The sequence below is a fragment of the Cricetulus griseus genome, chromosome 2 (genome assembly GCF_003668045.3).
Source record: "Cricetulus griseus strain 17A/GY chromosome 2, alternate assembly CriGri-PICRH-1.0, whole genome shotgun sequence".
Lineage (NCBI taxonomy): Eukaryota > Metazoa > Chordata > Mammalia > Rodentia > Cricetidae > Cricetulus > Cricetulus griseus.
The window spans coordinates 191,309,217-191,321,533 of NC_048595.1; the positions used below are offsets into that span (position 1 = coordinate 191,309,217).

General features: G+C 37.5%; 1 protein-coding gene across 2 annotated transcripts in view; it reads right to left on the bottom strand.

Moving 5' to 3' along the window:
* The window catches only part of Ap3s1 (adaptor related protein complex 3 subunit sigma 1), a 46,175-nt gene that overhangs the window by 31,686 nt on the left and 2,172 nt on the right, over nt 1-12,317 (bottom strand). For both annotated transcript variants that reach the window (XM_035440151.1, XM_027400865.2), the window contains exon 2: nt 2,021-2,112. In XM_035440151.1, coding sequence (XP_035296042.1) covers nt 2,021-2,112 — 92 coding nt within the window. The remainder of the gene's footprint in view (nt 1-2,020; nt 2,113-12,317) is intronic.

Genomic DNA, 12,317 nt, shown 5'->3' on the forward strand with positions numbered 1-12,317 from the left:
CTAGTCTAATTCTGATACAAATTCTTGTAGGAAATTGTCTTAAGTTAGAGTTTCTATTGCTATGATGAAAAACCAAGCCAGGGAGGAAAGGGTTAACTTGGCTTACATTTCCACATAGAAGTCCTTCACTAAAGGGAGTCATGACAGGAACTCAGGACAGGGCAGGATCCTGGAGGCAGGAACTGATACAGAGGCCATGGAGGAATGCTGCTTACTGGCTTACTTGCTACCCATGACTTGCTCAGCCTGCTTTCTTATAGAAATCAGGACCACAGCCCAGGAACAGCACCACCCAGAGTGTGCTGGGCCTCCCACACTGATCACTAAGAAAAAGCCTTACAGCTAGATCTTATGGAGGCATTTTCTCAATTAAGGCTCTCTCCTCTTTGATGACTCTAGTTTGTGTCAAGTTCACAAAAAAAAAAAACACTAGACAGTATAGAAGTGAAAAACAGCATGTAAAATTTTATAAACAGAAATTTATAATTTTTGATATGTTCTTAGACCTAATATTTCAAGGAGAAATGAACTTCCAAGAGTTTGAACAATCTGGCCAAGGGAACTGGCTAGCCAGGTTCAAAACTACAATGAAGATAGATGGGTAGCATCATCTCTGGCACAGCAGTTGTTTCTCATTTTTTATATGGTTAGGAAAAAATCTCAATTTCAAAGCATAATTTCCATCCAAACAGGGCCCTCTTTATATCACTCTGGTCCTCACCATTCTACCACATGCAACACACTATACGAGGTGAGAAGCTGTGGCAAAGATGACCAGATTCCTACAGAGGTTTAACAGAAGCAGAACAAGTGGCTGCCTTTGTCATTTAGAGTCTGGAGGGGGTTAACACCAAAATCTACAAATCATAAATATGCATTACATATTTTAAGTGCAGCATGATATAACATGTTGAAAATGCAAATAAAGACAAATTCTCTGCTAAAATGCAAATAAACTTTCCACATGATTAAAAAAAAAAAACCATTTGGTCAGACAAAAATGGGTTCTGTTGCCCTGACATTTTTTTTTTTTATAATATGCACCTTACCATTCATGAGGCTTTACTGGTATTTAGTTTTAATTCTCAATGAGACAATATTAAGTATATTAATTATGTAACTGGGGAGGAAGCATTTATGGAAATATTTGGAGGTAAACTGCTTTCAATAGAACCCATTCATTTAAAGTATTTATTTAGAGTTTGGGATGCACCTCAGTAGGAAAGCACCTGCCTCCTATGCACAAAGCCTTGGGTTTAATTCCCAACACAGCAAACAATGAAAAGGAAAAAAGAAAGATTTACAGTATTTGTTTAGTTTGCAAACTAATTTTTTCATTTTAAAAATAGAAACATCCACTGGCTGAATCTATACTAGGGATATATTAGGTAAATAGATAAATTTGAAAAATGGACTATTGACTTTGTTTATAACAAAATAAAGGATACAATCTGAATTTTTACCTTAGGGTGCATTCACCCTAAGAATTTCATCATTAGAAAGAATGATGTTTCAAGTTTTTAAAAAATGTGTTACATTTATTTATTTGTGTATGTGAATATACATATGTCACATGACAATTTTCGGGAATAAGTTCTCTCCTTATACTGTGTAGGTCCTAGAGATCACATTCAGGTCATCAGGGTTAGCAGCCAGCACCTTTACTAGTTAAGTTCCATTTCTCCAGATGTACTTACAGGCAAAATTTTACAAAATATTAAGCAAAAAAGCAACATGAAAAAGAACATTGTGATCTAATAGTAAAATATTTTAAGGTTACATTTTTATATGTCAGGAAATACAAAGTGCAGTTTCTAGAAGAATACACAAGAAATTGGGGAAAAGGACTAAGACTGGGAGAGGGAAATTTTTACAAAGACTATTCAGTTATACCTAACAATGACAGCAATTAATTTACCTAATTTAGTTATAATGAGAGATTTCCATCATAAATTGGTTAGTAGTATATACTTTCATCACACATTGGAAATTAGAAATACCCATGAAATGCTTTACTTACAATCCTCCTTCTAGGAAATTACAAACATTCTCATCTCGCTTAGACACCAAATGGAAAGTCTCCCTGATGATTTGCTGTTGTGTATCTTCACTCTGAAAAAAGATAGTTCATATGTATTAGGATTAAGTTTACAGGTTTAACAGCATTTTAAGACATTCTGAAAATAAGTCATTTTAATGTGAAAAAAAGGGGGGGGGAAGTGTCCTTGGAAATCAGATTCAAATTACAGAAGTGAAACCCAACATTTTTTGATGAAAAGGGGGAACAATTCACTATAGTTTACTACTGCAATGAAAGTAACTTATTTCTACCTTCAAAACCAAATGAGAAACAGAACATTCAAACACACTGGTGAAAAGGGAAAGTAGACAGTGACTAGTTGGTGATCTCTGCTTTATAGATAGCTAAAGTATGCAGGGAAGTAATGTTAGATTAACTCATGGAGTTAGAGTAAATATATTTGAGTGCAGGGCAATAGAGAAGTTTACAGGTAAACTGAACCTTGATAAAATACAGATTGAGGTTATGTGTCCATCTTATTCATCTTTATTGTAAACAAGACCCCAAACTGTAGTGACATCTTGCTTTGTCAGTGAGCTTGTGGTGGTGGCCACACCCTCTGGGCATGGCTTCAGGTGTTCAGAGGTGACCCCTTAAAAGGTAGAGGACAGGCTGCCTCTTGCTCTTGGGTTGTGGTGAGAGAGCATAGGAAAGGCAGAGACTGCATCTTCTGGAGCAGGAAGACCGTGGCGGTTATTTACTATTAGTTGTATAAGTCGTTCACTAATAAATACCTACTTATCATGTATTTTGGGCCTGGTGAACTCATTTAAACCCCACCTTCACCAAACCAAGAACTGATTCAGTAGATATTTTCAAAACTCAATCAATTCCTATCCCAGTTTAAAAAAAAAAAAAGAACTAGATTCCCAAGTTATTAAAAAAAATGTGAGCAAAATCATGAACAGAAACTTCACAAGGAAGGAAATATGCTGTCCCATAAGCAAATATAAAGATGCTAAACCTCAAAGTAACTCAGTGACATTCGGTTAAAGTAACAATGGCAACACTCTGAGGAGCCACACTAGCACAAGTATATCAACAAAAATCTGAAGCAGAGAAACTCTCAGCCCATCAGTGCAAGAGTAAATGACACTAACATTTCACACGTTTCATTCAACAACATTTTTACTTCTCATACTCTTCTAACCCCTATGAAACCAGTTTTTTGAGGTCAAAAACAAGTTTCAGCAATGTCATTTATATAACAAACTCTTAATATGTCCAATAGGAAAGCACTTCAAAAATGACCTTTTAAAAAGCTGAAATAATCCAAATATCCTCCATTCATAGAACAGATAAATTGTGGGATTTTTTATATCCTTAAACATTTAAATTTCCAAATCATAGTATAAAAAATAAAAGTGCTTTGACTCAATCTGTCACAACAGCAAGGGGCAGACTGGATGGCCTACATAGCATTGTTTATTTTGTGGCAGGTCTGGGGGCTGCAAGTCCAAAATCAAGATACCAGAAGTCATTTCTGGTGCATGGATCTCCTCGTAGCTTGTGGATGAGCTCATTTTCACTGGGTCCTCATGTGGCAAAGAAAGCAGGCAGAAACAAGCTTCCAGCACCTCTTAGGAAGGCACTAATCCCACAGGGGGGCCCCACTCTCATTCCCTCATCTAAATTCAATACTTTCCCAATCTCTTGATTCAATTCCATTTGGGTTTACAACTCCAACATGGGAATCTGGGAGAGACACACTTCAGTCCACAATTGAAAGAGAAAGGGCAAGTAGCACAATGATACATAATGATTCCATTATCATAAAATTCAAAACTAAGCAAAACTAAACATTGCTTAATTACACATATATTACAGAAACAAAACTATTGCCAGCAATAGTGGCACATGCCTGTAATCCAAGTATGTAGGAAGCTGAAGGAAGAGGGTTCAAATTTCAAGGTAACCCTGGACTACATGGAAAATCAGATGATAGCCTGGCTACACAATAGGACTTTGTGTCAAAGAAAAACATAATTAAACTATAAAAAAATCAAAAGGATGAGTAACAAATACTAAAGGATTAGTTTTACAAAAATTGTATTCTCTAATATTACAACTAGGTATGAAAAAATCAACAATTAAATGCAAGTTATTTTAGTTTCCAATCAATCTTTTAATAAAAAGATCTTAAACCAGCTTCTCATCTCTGTCCATAAAGACCGCAAGCTTCTGAATGGAGAGGTCAGTCCTAGGTAAATGATTTCTCTATGACGCTGGAAGGCTACACAGCTGCAGCTCCAGCCTGAATGTATTCAAACTAATAAAGCAAGTTCAATGTGCCTGCATCCCTCCCCTGCTCTGGGAAGAGTAGAAAAGTAGGACATGAACCTCTTCCAACTCCAATTAAATGAAATAGATATGCTCCTTGAGGTACTTGCAGATGAAAGGAAACCCAACCTGGGGCCCCTGTAGAAAGAGTGACAGGTAGAGTGGAGGGAGGCTCCCCTCAGCACCTGGCCCCATGGGGCTGCAGAAAATGGAGGTGGGGGAGCTCTAGGATCTCTCTTTGACCTAAAAGAATTTTATGCAACATTTTATCAATAAATTACAGCAATAAATAGCAAGGTGGGTAAAGGGATTTCCTGGTAGAATTTTTAAGTGGGATGACATCTCTACTTCCTAGAGAGCATCCTAGGAAGGGGGTTTGAGGCATCCTTAGTTTCCACAGCTCCCAAACACCTTCAGTTTATGATGTCAGACTGAGACTTTGGTCAAATCCTTCTCCATCCCTCATTCCTGACATCCATTTCACAGGTTCAGTAACACTAACCCCATCACGGCTGGGTAAGTCCTTGGAGCACAAAAGGGCTTGAGAGTCCATGTGATATAAAAATAAGTTCTTTTTAAAAAATTAAAAACCACCTATATGAATCCAAACTGGAGAGAAAGACCTAAAACAACTATCTCTTTTCAGCAATGGTTCATGTGTGTGTGTGTGTGTGTGTGTGTGTGTGTGTGTGTGCGTGTGTGTGTGTGTGTGCGCGTGCGTGCGTGCGTTTGTGTGTGTGTGTGTGTGTGTGTATGTATGTCAGAGAGAGAGAGAGAGAGAGAGAGAGAAAAGGAGCGAGAGAGAGAACACATGTGTACACACACACACACCAAATTTAGCAAAGTGGAAAAATATACAAGTAACACAAAAATCCCTTCCACACCATAAACATCTTCCAAATTTACTTTAGACCCTTCTGTGGAGTTTTCCACCTGCTGCTTCTCCCGCCCACACAGATGAGCCACATGATTCTCCCTGCTTGCTTCAGCTCCCTGCTTCTGTCTTCAAACTCTTTGTCCATCCCATTTGCTAGCAGTACCTCTCTCTCTCAGTCTCAGCTGAACACTATCACTCAGTGGATCTTCTTTTGACTCCCTGGGAAAAAGCTTTCCTTTCTGCCTCCATGTTTCCTTGGTACCATGTCTACTCCTGTTACACACTGAAAATAAAATACTTGAACTTCTTTTGTAGACTCCAACTTCTAACAACAGGATCTGAGTATCTCACTCAGGAGAGATGTATACTATGAAACAAGTAAAATTCAGAAATTAAGAAGGTTATCGTGGAAACTGTAAACGTGAGATATTTTCAAATTCAGGATATAAACTAGGAAAAAAAAACTTCAGGAAAATGCCTACAAAAGAGATTCAAGGCACAGAAGAAAAGAGAACAGTTTAATAATTTACAACAGCCAAAGGAATGAAGATTTACAGACTCAGAATAGAGAGAAGGACTGGAGATACAGATAACTCAGTGATAACCTTGCCTAGCACACTCAAGGGCCCTGGCTTTAATCTTTGCAACAAAACAGCATACAAAGAAACCAAGAAGTCAGACTGTGGTGGTGCATGCCTTTAATCCCATCACTCCGAAGGCAGAGGCAGGAGGAATTCTGTGAATTCCAGGCTAGCGTGGTCTACAGAGAAAGTTCCAGGATAGCCTTCAAAGCTACAGAAAATCCCTGTCTCAGGGAAAGAGAGAGAGAGAGAGAGAGAGAGAGAGAGAGAGAGAGAGAGAGAGAGAGAGAGAGAGAGAGAGAGAGAGACAGAGAGAGAGACAGAGACACAGAGACACAGAGAGAGACAGAGAGAGAGACCAAGAAGTGACTCCAGTAGACAACGACTTTCAAAAAATGAAAGGTCTGATGGAGTATCCCACACTATGGATGTGATCAGTCTCACAGCAAGGAGCTCTAAGACTTTTCAGAAACAGGAGTCTATACATTCCTAGTAAGTTGGTAAAACACCATACACACAAAGGGAGTACTCAGAATTGCTACAGACTGTTTGAAAGCCAACTGAAAACAGAAAGGGGGCACAGAATGCAATAACAGAAGAAATGCTTCTGACCTGGAATTCTGAAACTCCATCAATGTACTTATTAATAAGACTTTCAGAACAGCAAGGTCTCATAAAATTTACTTCTTGTTACTATTTACTCAAGAAGTCACTGGCTCTACCATGATAAAACAACAGACAAAGAACCAAGCAATTGAAGATCTAACACAGAAAACAGGCCAGAGGAAACTCTCAGATAGTAAAATCCACACGACTGTCAGGCAATTGGAGCAGACTAGTCCTAGTCAAAAAGGTTCCAAAAAAGATTTCTTGATGAACACGAAACTGACAGACACAAGCTGGCAGAGACATAAATTAGAGATAAGTAAATAAAAAAAAAAAAACTAGCTTCAAGGAAGATAAAATGTCAGAAGGAAAAAACTAAACAAAATTTACAACAGCTCAGCTGAAGATGGTTTACAAAGAAACTAATGTGGGCACTGAGGAGTGATGTAATCCGAAGTAGGAAATAGCTTTAAGGGACTGAGACTTGATTGTTGTTAAGTCAGAACTTAAATAATTATTTCCAATAACAAAACCAAATAGATCATTTCTACAAATGAAAACTTAGCCAAAAGCATATCATTTACACAATGCTTTGATAACCAGATAAAAGTAGTCACCTTGGGAAAGGGGACATAAGGAAAGGCTTTTTATTTTCATTTTTGAGATTATAATTTGATTACATTTTTCCTTCCTTTCTTTCCTCCAAACCTTCCCATACACCTCTTCCAGCTCTCCTCCAAATTTTCTCTTTTTTTACTGTGTTATTGCATGCATATAGGTATATGTATATACACATATATTTCTAAATATAGCCTTTCAGTTGGTATAATGCTACCTATATGTATATTTTCAGGGCTGATCATTTGTTACTGGACAACAAATTTCTGTTCTCTTCCTTGTGGACGGCCACCTTTCCTGTTATCAGTTTTCCTCCATTGCTTATACTTCTGTCTATATGGTTGAGACCTCATGGGCTTTTATATGTGCAATTTGGCAATTCATTGTGTCAGCCTTCTTCAGCTCACATCTGCACAATCATGCTGGGGAGACTTTATGGGTGTAAGCTTCTGATATTATTAGAAAACAAATCTCACAGCAAACTCCCTGATCTCCTGGCTCTTACAATCTTTCTGAAATGTTCCCTGAACCTTAAGAGTGGGAATGTTTTGTAGATGTATCTATTGGAACTGGGCTCCACAACTCTGCAGTTGTGGTTTTGGTCTGCTACAAAGAGAACTTTCCTTGATGAAGACTACACTACAAAAGGCTAAAGATTGTTGCCAGGGATTATGCTGGTTTAGTAAATTAGTGGTTACAGGTTCTCTTCCAATAACCATGACTTCAGCAGAAATAAGCAGTTGGTTAGAGTTCCAGTATCAGGCATGGTCTCCCTCCTGTTGAGTAGGACTTAAGTTTAATTAGAGAGCTGTTGGTTACCACTAAGGTATGTGTACCACTATTGTACCCTTTGACACAAGGTTTTTCACTGAACATCAACTAGATCCTAGAGATCTTCTTATTCTTACTTCCCTGGAGCTGGGATTAGAAGCACATGCTACTGAATTGGTTTTTTACATATTTAGCATCTGAATCTAGGTCCGAATGTTGCGTGACAATCACTATAACTACTGAGCTATCTCCTCAGCCTTAATGTGTTCTTAATGCCTAGACATTAACATATGTGGTGGTTATTTTTAAACTTTTAACGATTTATTTAGCTTTATGTGTATTATTGTTTTGCCTATACACATCACATTTAAGGAGAGTCTGGGGAGGCCAGGAGAAGGTGCTGGATCCCCTGGAAACGGAGTTACTGAAGGTTTTGAGTCACCAAGTAATGCTGGGAACCAAACTCAGGTCCTCTGGACGAGTAGTACAAGCTCTTAGATGCTGAACCAGATCTTCAGCCCCAACAATCAGATTCCTTTTAAACAGACAATAATAGACCCTTAGTTTGCTAATCAACACATACTCCTGTTTTCCAACTTTCTGACAATACCACTTTATCTGTTTCCAAGCTTGGATCCTCATGAAAGAAAGCTATTATTGGTTTTGTTTGGCTATGTCTAGCCAGATTGTTGGTGTTTTTTTCTGTTCGCTTTTGTTTTGTTTTGTTTTTTGAGGGGACAGGGCAGGGGGCAAATTACAGGAACTAAACACTTGGACTGAACTGTAAGGGAAAAAAAAAAACAGCCTTTGGATAACTAATTTTTGTGCCACAAAAAGCAAATGAAGAATCACTCTGTAAGAAAGTGACTGACTTGGCTGAATCTATGTTGCAATCCATCTACTACTCTATACTAATTCCCTGTAGGAATTGTTCAGAAGCATTTGCATCAATCACATAAGACCCAGTTTAGGTACCCCAAAGTATTCTAACCAATACTGAAGTAAAACAAATCAGATGAAGGGGTGGGAGAGATGAGATGACTCAGTGGTTAAAAGCACTTGTTGCTCTTGTAGAGGTCCAGGCTCAGTTCCCAGAATCCACATGGTGGTTTATAACCATCTCTAACACCAATCTCAAGGGATTTGATGCTATCTTCTGACCTCCTTAGGTACTAGCGTGCACATGGTGCACATACACAGATGTAGACAAAACAGACCTACACATAAAATGAATCTTTTTTTTTTTTTTTTTTTGGTTTTTCGAGACAGGGTTTCTCTGTGTAGCTTTGGAGCCTATCCTGGCATTTGCTCTGGAGACCACACTGGCCTCGAACTCACAGAGATCTGCCTGCCTCTGCCTCCCGAGTGCTGGGATTAAAGGCATGCGCCACCAACGCCCGGCTCTATAAAATGAATCTTTAAAAAATAACTTTTAAAAAGAAATCATATGGAATTTTTTCTTTAAAAAGCTGAAATATGTAATAACATGTACTGATATCTCATGACTCAGAACTGTTGATAATTATACCTTTTTAAATCTCACTTTGTTTCAAATTTTGAAAAAGGGTCTCACTATGTTGTCTAGGCTAGTCTCCAATCCATGGGCTCAAGAGATCTACCTGCCTCACCTCCCCTAGTAGTTGTGAGTACTGGGAATACAACTGACTGGAGGTTTAACTAAGTGGTACAGCATACCCTAGCATACATAAAAATCTGGGTTTCATCCCCAGGACTGGGAAAAGTAAAAGAGATGAAAACCAAGATACATTTAACTATCCTGCCTGCCATATTGTCTTAAGTCACTAAAAAGGAAACCAATAAGCATAGATACAATTTCTTAAAGATGTTTTAAAGAAAAACTACACATTCAAAACTTCATATTTTAAGGATTTAAAGAACAGAGTACCTTCTAGTGCCTGAAGTTATTAAATGGCCTAATACTTAAACACAACTTAAAACTATATTGAGGTAACTCAAGCATTAGAAATGTTTCTGCTTTACAGTATGGTAAGGAGAGAGACATGATGAAATAGGAAGTACCACTAATATATTTTATTCATGTCATCACTATCAAATGTTATGTGTATTTTGTCTTATCCATCAAAAGTTGTAAATAAGTTCTCAGCAGGAAAAAAGAAAAAGCACAGTAAACAGAATCACAGAGGTAGTTTTTTGTATTTTGTTTTCGGGTTTTGTTCATTTGTTTGTTTGCAATACTTTCCTTTATGAACCAGTGCTTTGGTTCTCTGTTGTAAAACAACTTTATACTGATCCTCATTCTGTTTGTACTTTGTAAAATGTATTCACTGAGGAAAAAAACCCAAAATATATAAGTGGTTTGTAAGTGAATGTTTTATTTCTTTTTGTATTAAACTTCTACTTTTTGCTTAAAAAAAAAAAAAAGAAATGTTTCTGCTTGTACTTTAAATGTGTGGTAATCTTTAGTATCTGTGGAAACAAGCACAACCCATATTTCTTTCTGCATGACTCACTAAATATTATAGTTTACCAATAACATAGAAATGATACAACCCAAAGAGATTTTGTTGTTGCTTTCATGTTTAAAAGCTATGTAAAAATGCATCTGGTTTAAATGTTAGTAATATACAAATAATTTCTAGGTAACTGTTAAGACTAAAAGTTATGATTGCCAGATTGCTGTGGCTAAGCATTACTTGAAAGAGAATATGTGCACACACACAAATTCTGAACTTCTGCATCGACAATCTCAAGGATATAGCAAGCAAAAAAAGGGGGAAGTACTCAGCCCACCCATTGTTAGTATCTGGCTCTAGTAGAATGAGCCAAAACCTTAATTCAGTAAAGACTAGCAAAAACACATGTGTTACTTCATGTCTCACAAATGACACCAAACGAGAGGCATGACCAAGGCTACTGTAGCACAAAATCTACAGTACAAAGGGGTAGAAATGACCACATACATATATGTTATGTTTTGAGGAAGCCTAAATGAAGAGTGAAACCCCATTGTAGTAGGGAAACATGTCAAAGTAAAGCAATTTTCAAACTGTTAATATTACCCATAAATGTTGAACTTAAACCTCAGCATCCTGTCAGGGCACAGAACTGTTGGCCTAGAAATATCCCTAAATATTGCTTAATTTATTTAGTTCAAAACTGGTCTTACTTACTGGATACGTACATCCTTTAAAATGAAGTACATTTTTATTAATTTATTTGTGTGAGGGAGACACCAAAGGGCCAGAGGACAACATGAAAGAGGATTCTTTCCTTCTACTACAAGGGTTCTGGGGATGGAACTCAGGTCATCAGGCTTGAAGTACAGCCTTCTTCCCAGCTGAGCCACCTGGACAGACCTGATGAATACTTAAGAGACTCCTTTCAACTTTACACCAGAATGGATGAAGTAACAGCTATTCTACCATTACTTTTGTGCTAAAGACAGATTCTGAAAATCTCTACTTATTGAAGAACTAAATAGGACTAAATTTCAACAGTTGGAAGAAAATTTAACAACCAACTTTAATCCAAATTTTATCCCAAAGCTAGATTCCAAAGCAATGTATTTAACACCAATTCATTAGGAGTTTACTACAGGAGCTAGAGAGAGAGTTTGGTTGAGTGCTTACTGCTCTTGCAAAGGGGTAAAGTTTGTTCCCAGCACCTACTTCAGGCAGCTCACAACCAACTGAAATTCCAGTTCCAGGGGATCCCACTCCTGGCCTCTGCAGGCACCTGTATACATGTGGTACACATAGACAGACAGGCACACATACACACAATAAAAACTAATTTTTTAAAAAGTTTAGGCCATTTTAAAGACTCAATGCTGAATGCCGGAGGTGACACAAATATGCTTTAATCATAACTCCCAACAAAAATTGTATAGGATGTCCCAAAAATTTATGGGCTATGAAACAGAATACCATAACATAGAATAAAATAAAATAGACAAGAGCAGCAACAGGGTAAATTCCTTCAGAAAATATGTACATGGTGTCTGGGCTAAGCAAACAACAAGAATTTGATTTGGGACATGTCTCAAAGAAAGGAATTTCAAGCAATGCAAAATGGTTACAGTTGAATGACTTACACAACACAGTTATTTCTAACAATGTTTCCCTGATAGTCTCCACTTGCAATGCTTGTATTCTTGATGTTGATTCTCCAAACATTCAACTTTTGCATCTGTGTACTTGTTTATCTCTGCCTGGAATGGCCTTTCTCTCTAGGTATCTCTCTGCAAGGCTGCTTTTCTTACCATATTGAATACTTTCTTAAACATTACTTCTTGGTGACAATGTAACTGGCTGCAGTATTTTAAATTATCAACCTCACACTCCCTACTTTGCCTGGCTTTATTTTTTCCACATACCGGCAATATCATATAGACTATTTATTAGCCATGTCTACACCCCCTGCAAGACAGAAAGTAGATGTGTTTGTTCATTTACAGTGCCTACATGCGGCAGACATGAAGTAAACATTTGATGATAAACTGACAGTGGAATAAACCAACAAA